A 16261-nucleotide genomic window follows, 5' to 3' on the forward strand; every position below is an offset into this window, starting at 1 on the left:
TGTGTGCCTCCCTAGCTGGGTGAGGATGGAGCTGCGATGCTCTGTGTTCCCAGTGGAATTTGGGAAATCTTGTGTCCCACCACTGTCTCCTGCACTCTGTCACCTCGGGTGGGGCTGGGATGCTCCATGTTCCCAATGGAATTTGGGGGACCCTGTGTCCCAGTGGGAATGTGGGGACACTGTGCCCCAGCACGGTGCCACCTCTGTGCCAGGATGGGACCAGGATGCTCCGTGTTCCCAACTGGAACGGGGGGACACAGCACCGTGCCTCCCGCGCTTTGTCACTTGCCAGGACGCTCCTCATTCCCCAGGGGAACCGGGGCCGTGCCACCTGCACTCCATCACCGCCGGGCCGGGACGCTCTGCATTCCGCCGGGGCTGTGTGTCCGGGCTGTGTCCGCGGTCTGTTTGCAATCAGCCCCGGAGCCGCGTGCGGCCGGGCCCGGTGCCAGCCCCAGGCTGGAGAAGGGGGAGCGGGAGCGGCGGGAGCCAGAGCCGGGGAGCGCAGCCCGGCGAGCGGCCGCGGCGGCGGGACCGGGGAGGTGGCACCTGCCCTGGGGAGGGACAGCAGTCCCGGGGGACACGGGGACATGGCCCCGCTGCTGCCCCTGCTGCTGCTCGCCGCTCTGGGCTGCGCGGCCAGGCCGGGCCGGCGGCCGGCGCCGTGGGACGATGGAGCACTCGGTAATTCCATTCCCACCCTCGGGACCCCTTCCCACCAGGGGTGGGCACGGGGAACGGCCCGGCTGTGGGGCCGGGGTGAGGCTCCTGCTCCTGGGGGGCTGCTCGTGGTCCCAGCCCGGCCCCTCCAGCCCAGAGACCCCCGGCGAGGGGCTGCGCCAACCTGACGCTGGTGCTGGACAACTGGAAATTCGCCATCACCTCCCAGCTGAGGAACCTGCTGCTGTCCGACCACCAGACCGTGCTGCCCGACTACGGCCGGTGAGGGGCCGGGGGATCCGGGGGGTCCCTGAGGGGATATTTGGGGTCCCTCGGGGGATTTCTGGGGGTCCCGGCCCTCATGGCGCCACGCCCTTAGGATCCCGGCGCTCTCGGGGGCCCTGGACGAGCTGTACCGGGATTTCCGCGGCCTGAAGGAGCAGCTGGGCCGGCTCTCGGATCGCTTCGCCCACCTCGAAGCCTCCGTGGAGCAGCTGAGCCGGGCCCGGGGCGCTGCAGCCCCCCCGCGCCGGGGAGGGGTCCCCCAAAACCCCCGGAGGGCCCCCGGGACCCCGCCGTGAGCGACCCCGGCCCGGGCCCGGGGCTCAGCCAGGCTGGGGGGACAGGGGCAGGGCTTGGGGGGCTCAGCCAGGCTGGGGAGACAGGGGCAGGGCTGGGGGGAAAGGGGCAGGGCTGGGGGGCTCAGACTGGGGACATCACTTTGGGGAGGTTTCGGTAAAACGGGGGGCAGAGACATCACCTGGGGAGGCTCAGGGTGGGGGGCTAGAGTCGTCGCTTAAGGGGCTCAGGGTCATCGCTTGGGGGTCTCAGGGTCATCACTTGGGGGGTCTCAAGCTGAGGGGCTCAGGGTTATCTCTTGGGGGGTCTCAAGCCGGGGGGGGCTCAGGGTCATCGCTTGGGGGTCTCAGCCAGACTTTTGGGAGGTCCATCCCCGTGGGTCAGGGTCAGCTCGGGGGGGTCTCTGCCCCCCTCGGGGGTCGCACCCGACCCCTCTCTCTGTCTATCAATAAAGCCGCTGTCGCCAGCACCGACTCGCTCCTTTCTCCCGCCGTGCCGGGATGGGGGGGGTCACTCATGGGACGAGGGTTCCTCCCCTCCCGGTACCGACCCCCGGTACCGCCCCCCGTGCCGGGATGGGGGTGGGGGTTCCTCCCCTCCCGGTACCGACCCCCGGGAGCCGCCCCCCCCCGCCCCGCGCCGCTTTACGGCCTGTCGTAAACTCCCCCCCGCCCATTGCGGCGGCCGCCGCGCAGCCGTAAAGCGGAGCCGCCCGCGCCCCCCGCCCGGTACCCGCGGCCCCTCCGGGAGGGATTGGGGGGGGCGGGATGGGGGGGAGAGGGGCGGGGGTTTGGGCGGGGGGCTGTGGCCTGGGCGGGGATGGGTCTGGGGTGGGGGCTGCCCGTGGAGCTGGGCTTGGGGGGGGCCTGGGGGGGGGTCTCGGTATGGGGGGGGCTGTAGAACAGGGTCTGGGGTACATGGCCTGTGATGTGCGGGGGTCGGGGGTGGGTCTGGGGTACAAGGACTGTGATGGGGGGGATCTGGGGTGGGTCTTGGGTACAAGGACTGTGATGGGGGGGGATCTGGGGTATAAGGACTGTGATGTGCGGGGTTTGGGGTACAAGGACTGTGATGTGGGGGGCTCTGGGGTGGGTCTGGAGGGTCTGGGGTACAAGGACTGTGATGTGGGGGGGTGTGGGAGCCGTGGAGGTGGGAATGGGGGGGCTGAGGTTGATGCTTGGGAGGGGGCTGCTTGTGGGGTTGGGCCTTAGGGTCTCATTCGGGGAGGAAGGGGCTGTGGGGCACAGGGGTCTGCAGGGCTGTGTCACCACACACTGCCACCACTCGGAGGTCCTGGCTCAGCCCCTCACACCCTCGGTGCCCCCTCCCCACACCCCCAGGCCAGCACCATGGCGCAGGTGGGGCACAGGGTGGATTACCTGGCCGGATTCTGCTGCCCGGTGGGGGGGCTGGTGGCGGGCAAGCCACGGGTGCTGTGCCATGAGAACGAGATCTACCTCTCCAATGGCACCGAGTTCGTCTACGTGTACGACCAGGAGGGCAAAGTGCTCAAGGTGAGGGGCTTGGAGGGGTGGGGGTTCACTGTGCCCCCCATCCCATGGGGACACCCCTTTCCCTATCCCTGGATTCCCTCTGTCAACATCCAACACACAAACCCTACAAGCAGCACCCTTTGCGCTGGGGTTTGTTGGGATTTGGGGGTGCTGCCAGCTGGCCCCTCTCCCAGTCCTGTGGGACACACAGACTGCACAGGCTCATTCCCCCCAGCACAGGGGCTTCTCTCCCTTCTCCCCCAGGCCTGGCTGCTGTCCCCGCTGTCACAGCGCCCTGACTGACACGCTGCTGCCTTTGTTAATTTGTTCTGATTATCATTTCTAAGAAATCCACCGCTGTACGAGCGGGATCTGCCTCCCACACTGCGCTCCCGCTCGGCAAAGTAGAGCACGTACCCTGCTCCCTGTTTTCCTTCCCCTCAGGGAGCGGGAATGACAGGCTGCCTCAGCCCCTCTCCCACCCCCCTGCCCGGGAACACCCAGCTGGGTGCTGCTCAGGGATCCCTTTGTCCCTGGAAACCGCTTTGGATCCCCCTAGGAGCCTCCTTGTCCCTGCCGCCCCCGCGGGTGCCGTGGGAGGTGACATTTGGTTGTGTCCCTCCTGCCAGGCTGTGTTCCGCTGCCCTGACCAGGTGTGGCACGTGGAGCTGCTGCCCCAGCCCCGGCAGCTCTACATCCTGTGTGCCCACAGCGGGATCTACTGCGTGTCCCTGGAGCAGCAGAGCAGGTGAGCAGGGGTGACCCCATCCCAGGGCTGCCCTGCCTGCCGTGGGAAACGTGAGGCTCTGGATCCATCTCTGCCGCTGCTAAAAGCTCTCCTGCAGGAGCTCGCTTCCCAGGGCCAGGCAAAGAGGCGGCCAAGGCACACGCTGGCTTCTCCCCACAGCTTGGCTCAGAGCTCTTCCCTGTTTTCCCAAAGGTTAATGGAGCAGACGGACGGCGACGGCCAAGAAAGCAACGGCCCTACCGGCGTCTTCCCGGTGGAAGCGGACGCCTGCATCTTCCCTGACGCCAGCCTGAGCATGTTCACCCTGCTCAGCACCTTCGTCATCACGCTGGCCCAGGACGAGGGCAAGTGGTGGATGCGGCTGCACGAGCTGCCGCGCCCGGAGCAGGACGGGCCCCCGTACCGGCAGGTGAGCCAGGTGGAGTTCTGCCCCGGGAGCCCGCCCGGGGACACGGCGGGGGACGCGCCGCCCTCCTGCTTCCTGCCCGTGCTGTGCTGCGCGGCCGCGCCCGGCACCCAGGGGCTCTGGTGCTCGGGGGGCTTCGTGCTGGAGGAGCCCCTCTTCAGCCTCCTCTTCGGCATCGATGTGGCCATGCTGGAGTCGCCCATGATCCTGTGCGGCTTCCCGGACGGGCAGCTCTGCTCCGTGCCCCTCAAAGCCCTCAGCTCCTCGCCCGCCGCCGACGGCTGCCGTGACGTGTCCACACCAGCACCACCCGTGAAGATCCTGCACCACCTGGAGGAGCCCATCGTGTTCATCGGGGCGCTGCGCACCGAGCGGCGCGGACACGACGACGACAATGACGACGACGACACTGACACCGAGCAGCCCTCGGGAGAGCCCGGCTGTGACTGCGTGGTGGCCGTGGGCCACTACGGGAAGATGGTGGCGGTGAAGGCGGATCAGCGGGAGGAGGCCACGGTGCCGGAGCTCAGGGAGTATTACCTGCGGGGACCCATCCTGTGCGCGGCCTGCGGCAGCGGCTCCCGCATGTACTACAGCACCCACTCCGACATCTCCGCCGTCGACCTGGACTGGGCGGGTGACTCCTCGGACCCCGAGGACATGGAGAGCGGCGCCGGCGTGCTGCCCCCCGTGCTGTCCCCAGCCAGCCTGAGTATCTGTAGCGTGGTGGCTCTTTCCTTGTCCTCTCGGGCCTCGGAAGGTACTGGGGGCAGCAGGGTGGGATATCACATCTTCTCTGTCCACCTCCGTGTGGGTTGGGTGGGGCTCCATCTTTCATCCTTGTTGGCTCCCCTTGGTTTTAAAAGTTGTTCTTGTCCATTGTGATTCCTGCTTGTCCCTGCTCATTCCCAGTGCCTCAGCTTGGCATTGCAGGAGCTGGCCAGCCCTGGCAGCTGTGGGACAGCCCCAAGCCAGCTCGGATCAGGCTCCCTCCAAAAAGGGGGTGTTCAACGTGCCTCTGGACTGGCTGTCCACAGAGCCTGTGCCACCAGCTGGGCCTCTGTGTGACAGCTGGGTGCTGCTGGCCTTGGCTGGGGAGTGGCAGGCACAGGGTGGTGTCCCCTCTCAGGGCTTTGTGTGTGAGCAGGTTGTGCTGTGGTGATCCATGTCTGTCTCCATCACACCCCACTGCCTTGGGGAGGCAGTGCCATGCTGCTCCCTGTCCCCCCCACCTCAGCCATCCAGAAAGGCTCTGCTCCCTTCCTGGCCCCTGACCCACCCCGTCTGTGCCCGCAGGGGAGTCAGAGCTGTTGGCCCTGTCGGCCAAGGGCCGCCTCGTGTCCTGTGGGCTGTGCAGCCCCGAGGAGCCGGACGTGGAGCTGACCCCTGCTGAGATCGGCCGGAGGATCAAGGAGCTGCTGTCGGGCATAGGGGACACCTCAGAGAGGTAAAGGTGGCACCAAGCTCGGGGTTGTGCAGGTCATTGCCAGTAATTAATTATGGTTCGGGTAAGAGAGACCTTAAAGCTCATCCCATTCCACCCCCAGGGGCAGGGACACCTTCCACTGTCCCAGGTTGCTCCAAGCCCTGCCCAGCCTGGCCTAGGACACTGCCAGGGATCCAGGGGCAGCCACAGCTTTTCTGGACACTGTGCCAGGGCCTGCCCACCTTCAGAGAGAATAATTCCTTCCCAATATCCCATCTAACCCTGCCCTCTGGCAGTGGGAAGCCATTCCTCTTTATCCTTCACTCCAGGCTCTTGTCCAAAGTACCTCTCTAGCTCCCTTGGAGCCCCTTTAGGCACTGCGAGGGGCCCTAATGTCTCTCTGGAGCCTTTTTTTCTCCAGGCTGAACACCCCCATCTCTCCTCGAGCTTTTCTCTTGGAAAACTGCTCCAGCATTTACCTTTCCTGGCTGGGAAGCCCCCCCAGCCTCGATAATATAAAACCAGTGTTTGAGGGCAGCCCCCTCCCATGGCACAGCCACCCCCAGCGCCGTGGGCGGGCTGGCAGCGGCAGCCATGGCAGCAGAAGGTGGCACAGGCAGGGTGCCAGGCGCCTGCCACGCGTGCCAAGCCGGCAGTGACGGGCAGGGCAGGCACATGCCTCCATCCTCTGTGGCTAGCTGTGTGTGCGGAGGGGCTGGGGGTGAGCCCCCCTCCATCCACAGGGGGATTCCTGAGGTCTGGCTGTCCAGAGCCGGACTCCACAGGCTCAGCTCTGATGGGAACGTGGATCTGTGGCTGCCATGGCAGAGAAGCTGGAGGTTTCCTGTGGTGGTGGGATCACGCCAGGAGCGGCTCAGCTTGGCAGCACAGCGCCATCCCGGTGTCCCTCCTGTTGTTTCATCCCTGTCACATTGTCCTTGCAGAGTGTCCTTCCTGAAGAAGGCCGTGGACCAGAGGAACCGAGCCCTGGCCAGCCTGAACCAGGTGATGAACGTGAGCGCGGCGCTGCTCTCCAGCCAGGAGGGCCACAAGCCCATCGCCTGCACCGTCACTGCCAACTGGAGCTGCCTCCTGCTCCAGGACACCGTCACCATCTCCTGCTTGCTGGAAAACTGCAGCGAGTACAGCCTGGAGGAGGGCTGGACCCTCTGTGTCCAGCTCCTGGCCAGCCCCTGTGCCTTAGAGGAGGAATCCATGGATTCGGCCACCACCTTCACCTTCCCCATTGACCAGCTGCTCCCTGGCAACAAGCGGGAGCTGACGCTGCCCCTCGGCCCCGCTGCCGACACCAAGCTGGACCTGCCTCTGACCATCTCCTGTGCCCTCTACTACAGTTTGAGGGATATTTTGGGCAGTGGCTCCGACTCCTCCGAGGACCTGGATGACTTCCTGCCTGACGACTCGCCCCTGCTGTCCCCGGACAGGGAGGGGATCTGCCTGCCCCTCAGCCAATGCACCATTGACATGCTCCAGTGCCTCCGTTTCGGGAGCAGCCCCCCCGGGCCCAGCGCCCCCCCTGCCCCCTCAGACCCTGTGGAGACCTTCCTCAAAGTGTCCCAGGAACAGACTGAACCCGAGGAGGGGAAAACCCCAGCAGATGAGAACCTGCCCCCCTCGGCAGCGTCCATCCGGGTGTCCTCGGAGCTGCTGAAAAGTGCTCTCAAAACCTCGGAAACAGGTGGGTCCCTGGAGAGGAGCATCCCAGGAGTCACAGAAGGTTCCTGGGGCAGGGGTGCTGGCAGGGTGGCACTGTCACAGCCCCTCACTTGGACACAGAGAGCTGTGTGACCCCACTGCCCCACCATTGCCTTGGCACATGTGGCGGTGGCACAACTCTGTGTGTCCCAATGTGGGGGGGTCCTCTGTTAGCCCTGCCCCCTCAGGGGCTGTCTCAGGCACACGCTGTCAGCAGTGTCACATCTCTGCTCTGTCCTTTGGTCCCCAGATGTCCCACTTTGCTGTGCCACCCTGCGCTGGCTGCTGGCTGAGAACCCCGGGGCCGAGGCGCTGAGCAGCACGGAGGTGGCATCAGTGTGTGGCACGGCACCCGACGGTGCCCACGTCCAGCTGCTCGTCAGAGAGGCAAGGAATGGGTTAGCCCTGAGCCAAGGAATGGGTCAGCCTGCAGGGAAGCTCCATCCCACAAAGCCAGCTCCTTCCTGGAGCCAGGGAGATGAGTGGGTGCATGGCCACGCCATTCTGACCCCCTCCCCTGGGCTGCACAGGCAGCATTCCCAGCCTGTTCTCCCAACCCTGGGCTTCCCAAAGGTTTGGTCATTTCCCTCCCTCTCCACATTTCTTTGGTTCTAGAAAATGCGCTGGGATTTGGGTTGTAAATCCACCCCGTGCAGAATTCCCCTCTAAAGGCACAGGGAAAACAGGGATTTCTGCCCAGCTCTCCTGCCTGACCCCACCTGAGGGGCCCCCAGGAACCTGGCACAGGTGGATTTGCACCTGAGAGCTCAGATGTCCCCAGGGTGATGAGTGACAGTGTTCATTCTGCCAGGGCTCACCTGGTAGCACCAGGCTGGGGACAACTGCTCCTGGGAGGGTGGGAGGGTTTGGGGGTGTCTGGAGCCTTCTGGGGAACCTGGTGCCTGTGGGGAGGGGCTCTGGCCCCCCACTGCCAGCGACGGTGGCAGTGACACTGCTCTCACTGTCCAGGTGGCCATGAATGACCTGAGCCCTGCAGGTCCCATCCAGGCTGTGGAGATCCTGATGGAGAGCCCGTCCCTGGCCCACATGTGCAGGACACACCACGCCGTCATCCGGCGCATACAGGTACCCCCCCGGGCCAGGGGCACCCCAAGTGACCCCAAACCCCCTGGAATGGAGCCTGGGGTGCAGTGGGGGGTGTTTCTGTGGCACCATGGTGTGACAGACCAGCACCAGCACCTGGGGGTCCCCAGACCTCGGGGTCCCAGATGTGGGGCTCAGATTCCCTGAGACTGGGAATTCCCAAGGTTGGGGCTCCCAGGATCTGGGGGCTGCTGGAGCTGTGGCTCCCAATGCTGGGGGTCCCTGGGGCTGGGGGTCCCTGGGGCTGGGTGCTGCCAGCTCCCCCAGCACCCTCCCTCCCTCCCTCCCTGCCTGGCACAGGCGCTGGTGCTGGAGCAGGCGGCGCAGGGCTCGGGCCCCCCCGACCTCCGCATGCAGTACCTGCGTCAGATCCAGGCCAACCACGAGGTGAGCCCCCCGATCCCCTCCCTCCCCGTGGGGACCCCACCCCAGCCCGTCCCTCACCCCGGCCCCGCTCCCGCAGATGCTGCTGAAGGAGGCGCAGACCCTCCGGGACCAGCCGCCCCTGGGCGGGGACGGGGCTGAGGGCTCTGCCACGGCCACCGAGAAGCTCCTGAACATCTACCGGCAGCTGCGGAACCCCAGCCTGGTCCTGCTGTGAGCGGGGGGCGGCCAGCCCGCCCCAAACCCCGCCGGCCGGGGTGGGGGCCCACGGGAGAGCCCCCCACCTCACCCCACCCCACCAGAGCAGAAGCGGGGCCGGTGGCCGGTCTGGGCGGGGGGTGTGTCTGTGCGTGTTTCGTGGTCGTGTTGTCGGCAGCACCGGGGGGGTCTCGGGGCTCCGGTGGCGGAGCGGGGGCTCCTGGGCTGGCCCAGCCCTGCCCCGCCGCCCCCCAGCCCGGCCAGGCCGGGGCAGCCCCCCGGGGCCGCGCTGTCTTGTGGATCCGTGGTAGTGTAGTGGCCGTGCCGAGCCGGGCCGGCCGCGGGCTGAGCCCCCCGAGCCGCCTTCAGGATCAGGACAAACAGGGTGCTGTGCCCGGGGGAGCCCCGTTTTCTGCTGGGCAGGGGAGGGGGTCTCCGCTCCCCCGTTGTTTCTATAAATGATCTCGTATCTCCATGCTGGTGCGGCGTGGTCCGGCCCCGGCCCCTCCCGCACCTCTCCACTGTCTGTAACTCTGTCGTCTGCCATGAAAACGATCCTGTTGCTCACCCCGTGCCTGGCTCTGTTCCTTTCCATCCTCCCGGAGGGTCCTGGCAGCTCTCGGGGTGGGGGTCTTCCAGTGCCACCCCCCTGCTCCCCAGCCTGGCAGCGGAGCAACCCCCTCGGGCTCCTGCCTGCTGTGGCTTTGCTGACCCCCCCATCCCGTGTGGCGCCCTGGGGGTCCCTGCATCCCCCTGGCCCCCGGATCAGCCCCTTCCACGGGGTCTGCGCACTCCTGGGAGGGAAACAGGGCTGGATCTCCATGGGAAGGAGGACGCGGTGGGTGCCGCGCTGTGATCCAGGTGACTTTAATGCCGTGAGTCGCGGGGGCGGGGACACAGCTGCCACCACCCCGCATTGCCAGGGACAGGGGCCGGGGGGTGGCCGCGGCGGGGGCTCCGGGGGTGGCTCAGTACTCCCAGAGCGTGGCCCGCAGCACGGACTCGCTGTCGGCGCGCAGCGTCCCCGCGGGGTCCCCGCGCAGGTACCGCCCGTTCTTCCCTTTGATGGCCACGCGGCCCCGCTCCCGGAACTCGAAGAAGAAATCCTCGGACAGGTCCCCGTCGCTGCACACCGAGCCGCTGCTCGCCACGTACCAGTACTTGCCCCCCTGGCCTGCGGGGAGCCCCGGGGGTGTCAGTGCGGGCCGGATGGAGCCCCAGGGCCACCCCATCCACCCCATAGCCCCCCTCCCGCCCACCCACCTTGGATCTGGTAGGCGCCGTCGCTGAAGCTGATGTGGAAGACGTCGTAGACGGAGCGGTTGGAGTCGAGCAGGTTGGAGCCCCGGTGGTAGCAGACGAAGCCGTGCTCCCCCCGCAGCACCAGCATGGGCCGGTTGATCAGCTTCAGAGTGAACTCCTCATCCTCCCCTGCGCAGCACGCAGCCCTCAGCACCCCGCGGCACCCCCCGTCCCCCCCGTGCCCCCCAGCACTCACCCACGGTGTCGCTGACAGCTGCCAGCTGCCCGTTCCTCTTGGTGCAGACGTAGCGGCCGTTGCTGGCGCGCAGGGCCACGCGCCGCCCGCGCCACTCGATGTCAAACATGGTGTTGGCAGCGCTGGTGACAGAGGGACAGCATGAATTAGGGGTGCCTGTGTCCCCCCAAACCATCTCTGAACCCCACGCTGCAGCCTCACTCACATTTCGGTGGCCACGGCCTGGATGCCCCCGTGGGCCACCAGGGTCCAGTAGCTGCCGGTGTTGGTGTGGAGGCTGCACTTGTTGGTGTCGCGGTCGATCTGCAGCTGGAAGGTCTCGTGGTTCAGCTCCTCGTCCTGGTTTGCAGAGACATTCACACCTGGGGGAGAGTGGATGTTGGTGCTAGTCCTGCTCTGGGCGTGAGCACTGGTCACACTCCAGCCATCAGCGCCACTCCTGGTCCAGCAACTGGCACTGGTCCTGTCCTGGCCCTGGGCAGAAGCCTCAGTCTGGCCATGGTCACTGATCCCACTTTGGCACTAGTTGGCACCAGTCCTACTCCAGTCATCATCAGTGACCCTGCTGTGTCCATTGTCACCAATCCCAACCCCGCCACAGGCACTGATCCCACTGAGCCATTGTCACCAGTTCCACTCAGGCCATCAGGACCAATTCCAGCCCAGCCCATTGTCACTGTCCCATTCCAGCCATTGGCACCCATCCTGTTCCAGCCATGGGTATCGGTTCCACTCTGTTGGCTCCTGTCACCAAAGCCACTCTGTCCACGGTCACTGATCCCACTGTGGCCATTGGCAGCAATCCTGCTCTGGCCAGCAGGGCCAATCCCTTTCCAGCCATTGTCCCACCCCACCCATCACCACTGCTGCCCCTGCCCCCAAATCCTCCTGCGAACAATTGTGCTAATTGGGCTGGTTAATCAGCTTGTCACCGCCGTGTCCATCTGGTCACAACCCCCTATTTATAGCTGGTCCCCCTCGTCACCCGGCACTAAGCTGCTTGGCACAGGGGTGGCACAGTCCCTGAGGGGCACCTGGGGGCGAGTGGGGTCCCTTGGGTCTCCAGCAAGGGGTTCTGCTCACCTGTGGTCACATCCTCTGGCTCTACACACGTGCGTGCACACAGGGCATTGTGTGTGGCGTGCACAGGCACATGTGTGAACATGTGGATGCTGCATGGAGCGTGATACACCTGTGTGTGTGTGTGTGTGCACGTACACACCTGTGCACACCTACACCCCTGCACGTGTTCACACACACACACAGCCCTGTGCACGCCCACAGAGCCCTGCACATGCACACACGTGTGTACACACACCCCCCATGCCTTCCCCCCCAGCTGCTCCCACTCCATCCTCATTGACCTCAGCCCCCCCTGGCAGACAGGACCCCCATATCCTTCTCCAGCAGCCAGGTTGGGGTCCCCCATGTCCCCAGGATGTGGCCGTAGGGTCCCCCCCAGGCAGCCACAGCCCTGTGGGGTTGCTGCTGTGGGGTCTGCCCCAGGGTGGGGGTCCCAGGAGTGCTCCCACAGAGCTGTGGGGGTCCCTGGATGGGCAGGGAGCAGGTGTGGGGAGCTCTTACCCTGCCGGATGGAGACATATCTGCCATTGGCCGCCGTGAACACCACCTGGGGGTGACTCTCCTCCAGGTCAAAGAGTTCATCTTTGCCCGGCTTGGAGCTGCGGCCGGATTTGAGGGTGCCGGTGGGTCCGGTGGGCGCCAGGTACTTCCCGTCGCAGTCCTTGAACGCCAACTTGCCCGCCTTGAACTCGAGGGTGTAGCCGGTGCCGGCGCCGGGCTCGGGCACCAGGGTGCCATCACAGCGCAGGTAGCGCTCGTCGGCCGTGCGCAGGCTGTACTTCTTGTCCTGGAAGCAGAGCGTGATGAGCGCGTCCACCCCCCAGGGCAGGTTGCTGTCGGTGGCGATCTCGTCCTCGTGGGCGCTCAGGTGGGCGTAGCGGCGGCGGCTGACGCTCAGCAGGTTGGCCTGGGGGTGCATGGCCAGGTGCACGGTCCAGAGCTCGCCCTCGGTCACGCTGGGGGCGAAGCAGGACAGCCGGTCCTCGCGGCCGCCGAAGAAGCGCCGGTGCGGGGCCGACTGCAGCGCCCAGCGCCCGTCCGACTGCGTGATGATGCTGAAGCCTTCGTCCCGGCCCGGCTGCTCCGCCTCGCAGCGCACCTTGCCGTCCTTGTCGGCGCCCAGGTAGCGGCCCAGGTGGCTCTTGAGGAAGACGATGGAGCTGTCGGCTTCATCCTGCTCCAGCGTCCAGATCTGCTTGCGCTTGAGGCTGGGCGCCGAGGCGTTCACCTTGTAGCCGAAGCTCTCCGCAGTCAGGTACCGGCTCTCGCAGTTGATCAGCCCGAACTGGATCTTCAGCACCTGGTGGATCCCATTCGTTGGCATCTTCCGCCGAGGCGGGGCGGCCCCCGGGGGCCGGCGGGGGCTCCCCGGCGCTGCCGAACCCGGGCGTCGCGGCGGGGCCGGACGGAGCGCCCGCGGCGGGGGCGGCTGCGCTGCCCCGGACCCACGGAGCGGGACGGGGCCCCGGGGCGGCTGCGACCCTTTCGATTACCCGCAGGTGGGATTAGAGACCGGCCGGCTTGCGATGGGCACCGGGGGCGCCCGGGCGAGGGGGCACCGCGGCAGCCCCCGGCCACGCCACCGTCCCTCGCCGCGGCCCCGTCCTGCTGTGGCGGAGCCGCGGGTGGAAAACTTGGGTGGGAACCCGATCCGGGCCGGCGTATCCGTTCCGATGCCGGCGGGTTAAGGTTACCGGCCCCTCTGATTCAGCAGCGGGTCACCTCCAGCCGCGCCGCCTCCCGGCCAGCCCCTAAGCGCCTTTTCCAATTAGCCAGGCATTTTGATTAGTGTAAACCTTTTATCCTGCTTTGGGGCCCTTGGCCTCCATCTGTCCTGTGGCCCCAAATCCCTCCTGCAGCTGTGGATCGGGGTCACGGACGCCCCCGAGGGGCGTGGGCTCCTTCGGGGCTGAGCCCGCCCGGAGCTCATGGCAGAGATGAGGGCCCGGCCCCTTGGGGGGGACAGGAGAGGATGGGGGCGTGGGGGACAGGAGGGGACAGCGGGGTAGGGGACAGTGCCCACTCCAACCCCAGCCCTGCTGGGACCCCCGGCCTCGGCCGCGCTCCACTGGCGGCCCCTAGGGACAGGCGGGGACGGGCTCTGTCACCACCCGGGCCCCCCGAAGTGCCCCGACCCCCGTGCCGGGGTCTGGCCTTGCCGTGACGGTGCCGCTCCGGCTCCCGCCGCCGTCCCCCCGGCCCTGCGGCTCCGGTGTCAGCCCGGTGCCCGGTTATTGTTCCCGCAAACAGCCCCAGCTTTGGTTGCTCATGACTTTTTCATGCCGGGCTGGCGCTGCCCGCGCCGGGGGGTGCCGAGGCCTCCCGAGCCGCGACACCCGAGCCGCGCCCGCCCGGCCGCTGTAACTGACCCCCGAAACGGAGCCGGCTCGGCTTTCGGGCCCCGCCGCAGGGGGAATAAGTGGGTCAGGGTCCTGGGGGGCCCGGGGGGGCCGTGGGGGCCCGCGCGGCTCTCGGTGGGTGCCCGCCGGCACCTGCCCGGCAGCGCGGCCGGGAGCGGCATTTATACATCCCGGCCCCCCCGCTCCCCCGGCGGGGTCAGGTTGCCCTCGGGGGGGCCCTGGGCGCTGTCCCACAGGCACAGCGTGTCCCTGCGCCCCCCCTGCCCGGGGACAGCCGGACCCCTCCCCACTGAGGGCTGCTGGGACCGGACGTGCTTGTGACAGCCCCTCTGGGCACCGCAGGGGGCTGGGGTGGGCGACCCCTCCGGGTGGGTGTCCCCCCGATTTCCATCCAACACAGGAGGAAAATGGGGGTCCTGGGCTGCCAGGGGGGGTCCCCAGCCCACAGCACTGGTGGGGGGTTGGCAGAGGGGAAGGGGGGAGGGGGGCTCAGCTGTGCCCCACACGCTCGGCAGGGTCAGGCAGGGTCCTGGGGAGGGGGTCGGGGTCAGAGGGTGTCGGGGCGCTGATGGGGGGAGCCCCTCCTGGTGTCCATCCAGGGAGGGGTACGGGGGGGCTGTTGCGGTACCTGGGGGCCCCAGTCCCTGGCAGGGAGCTGGCAGAGGGATGAGGGGGGGGCTCAACCGTGCCCCAGCAGTCCGGGGGTGTCAGGGCAGGGGCTCGGGGGGTCCGGTGGGGGATCAGAAGAGGAATCGGGGACCTGCGAGGTGGGACCCGCCCATCACCGTCCCATCACTCCGCCCCTGCGCACGGGCAGCGGGGACGGACGGACGGACGGACGGACAGACACCGGGCGGCGGGGCGTGCCGGGGGTGGTGCCTTCCTCCTCCTCTTCCTCCTCCTCCTCCTGGTCCTCCCGCCCCTGCCCCTCCCTGCCCGGCCCTGCCCTCCCTGAGTCACGGGTGGGGGCGGCCCCGGGGCTGTGTCCGGGCGGGGGGTGCGGCCGGGATGTCCCCCGGGGACCCGCGGGATGCGGGTGTCACCTGCGCAGCCCCCTCGAGCCAGACCCCCCCCCCCGGGGCCCTCTATGTCCCATCACGGCCCGGCTCGGGGACACGGGACCCCTGGAGCTGTGCCGGGACCCTCCAGGACCTTTGTCATCCCCCCGAGGCCATCCCGAGTCGCTGCCGTCTCTGCAGCCCGACAGTGTCCGTGTCACCCATCCCGGTGGCACCGGGAGCTGCTGGGGAGGGCTGGGCAGGGGTGGGAATCCCGTGGGACGTGGGGACGCCGGTGGCCACCACTGCCATGGGCCTGAGTGGCACCAGGAGCTGGCGTGGGTGGCCTGTGGGACGGAATGTGGCTAGCTGGCACGGCACCTGGCACGATAGGTGGCTGCTCGGGATGGCCCATGGCTACTGTGACATGGGACATTGGCTACCTGAGGTGACATGGCTGCTTGACACGGGGTGTGGCTGCTTGAATGGGGACATGGTGCATGGCTGCCTGGTGGTACAGGGCTACCTGGGGTGGCACCTGGGCCCCTGGCACAGCTGTGGCTTCCTGACATAGGGTGTGCCCACCCGAGATGGTACCAGGCTTCCTGACACAGTGTGTGCCCACCCGAGATGGTACCAGGCTACCTGACACAGGGTGTGCCCACTTGAGATGGTACCTGGCTACCTGATGCAGGGTGTGCCCACCTGAGATGGCACCAGGCTGCCTGATGTGCTTTGTGGCACCTGACAGAGGGCATGGCTACCTGGCATGGGGCGTGGCTGCCTGCTCCTGGCATGACCACCCAGGACCCCTGGCACTCATCTGGCTGGCACCGCACAGGTGGCAGCCACGGCAGGGGGGGCACAGGGCCCGGGGCACCCCCGAGGGAAAGGAGCTCGGGCATGGGGAGCCCCCAGGCTGGCTGGGGGTGCGCTGGGGCGGCTCCATTGGGGTGTCCCTGGGGTCACCGGGATGTCACCCCAGGTGTGCGGGGCGCGCGGGGCAGCACACCTGGGGCTGGGGGTGCCGTGTCCCGGGGAGAGCTGTCACCTCTGGGACACGCAGTGTCACCTGGGGGTGCAGGGCAGAGCAGGGCTGCACCGGGGGGTCCCCAGCCCGGTGCTGGGGGGTCCCGAGTGGGTGTCACGGGTGGGGTGTGCAGGACCCCCGGTCGGGGGTGCAGGTGGGTAAAGGGGGGTGCCAGGGCCAGGTGGGGGTGCAGGTGCCATGAGAAGGGGGGGCCCGGTGCCCGTGGGGCGGTGCAGGTGCCGCGGGTGGGGGGGTCCCGGTGCCCGTGGGGGGGTGCACGTGCTGCCCGGTGCTGCCCAGGGTGGGGGGCGCGGTCCCAACTTCGGGGTGCGGGGCCAGGCCCGGCCAGGCCCGCGGGGGCCCGGCACTCCCGGAGGCGCTGCCGGGAGGGTTCCGGAGCCGCCCGGGGAGGGGCGCGGCCCGGGGGTCCCGCCGGGATCGGGGGGTCCCGTTGGAGCCGGGGGTCGCCCCCCCCCCCGCACCCCCCCGCCCCATGCAGGTTCCGGGGTGCCGAGGGGCGGGGCCAGCCCGGCAGCCGCCCCACGTGGCCTGGGCCGCACCAGCCAATGAGAGAGCCT

The 16261-nt window shown here is 67.9% G+C and overlaps 3 protein-coding genes across 3 annotated transcripts; 2 read left to right on the forward strand and 1 right to left on the reverse strand.

The window, feature by feature from the left end:
* Positions 1-64: 64 nt before the first annotated feature.
* Positions 65-1303, forward strand: LOC139601911 (uncharacterized). Its single transcript, XM_071451312.1, has 3 exons — positions 65-684; positions 813-942; positions 1040-1303. Exons 1-3 carry the CDS (start codon positions 120-122, stop codon positions 1239-1241), a joined length of 897 nt encoding a protein of 298 aa, XP_071307413.1. The 5' UTR covers positions 65-119; the 3' UTR covers positions 1242-1303.
* A 525-nt stretch (positions 1304-1828) lies between these two features.
* FAAP100 (FA core complex associated protein 100) lies at positions 1829-9281 on the forward strand. The gene is made up of 10 exons (XM_071451360.1): positions 1829-1967; positions 2580-2753; positions 3362-3480; positions 3673-4646; positions 5183-5333; positions 6257-7011; positions 7279-7415; positions 7998-8114; positions 8433-8519; positions 8596-9281. Exons 2-10 carry the CDS (start codon positions 2589-2591, stop codon positions 8731-8733), a joined length of 2643 nt encoding a protein of 880 aa, XP_071307461.1. The 5' UTR covers positions 1829-1967; positions 2580-2588; the 3' UTR covers positions 8734-9281.
* A 302-nt stretch (positions 9282-9583) lies between these two features.
* Positions 9584-12708, reverse strand: FSCN2 (fascin actin-bundling protein 2, retinal). The gene is made up of 5 exons (XM_071451351.1): positions 11797-12708; positions 10418-10574; positions 10213-10334; positions 9978-10145; positions 9584-9888 (listed from the first exon to the last, which is right to left on the reverse strand). The coding sequence occupies exons 1-5, from the start codon at positions 12617-12619 to the stop codon at positions 9683-9685; spliced, it is 1476 nt and encodes a 491-aa protein (XP_071307452.1). The 5' UTR covers positions 12620-12708; the 3' UTR covers positions 9584-9682.
* Between the last annotated feature and the right edge of the window lie 3553 nt (positions 12709-16261).

The sequence above is a fragment of the Agelaius tricolor genome, unplaced genomic scaffold, assembly GCF_023055355.1.
Source record: "Agelaius tricolor isolate 1412-34295 unplaced genomic scaffold, bAgeTri1.0.p SCAF_32, whole genome shotgun sequence".
Classification (NCBI taxonomy): domain Eukaryota; kingdom Metazoa; phylum Chordata; class Aves; order Passeriformes; family Icteridae; genus Agelaius; species Agelaius tricolor.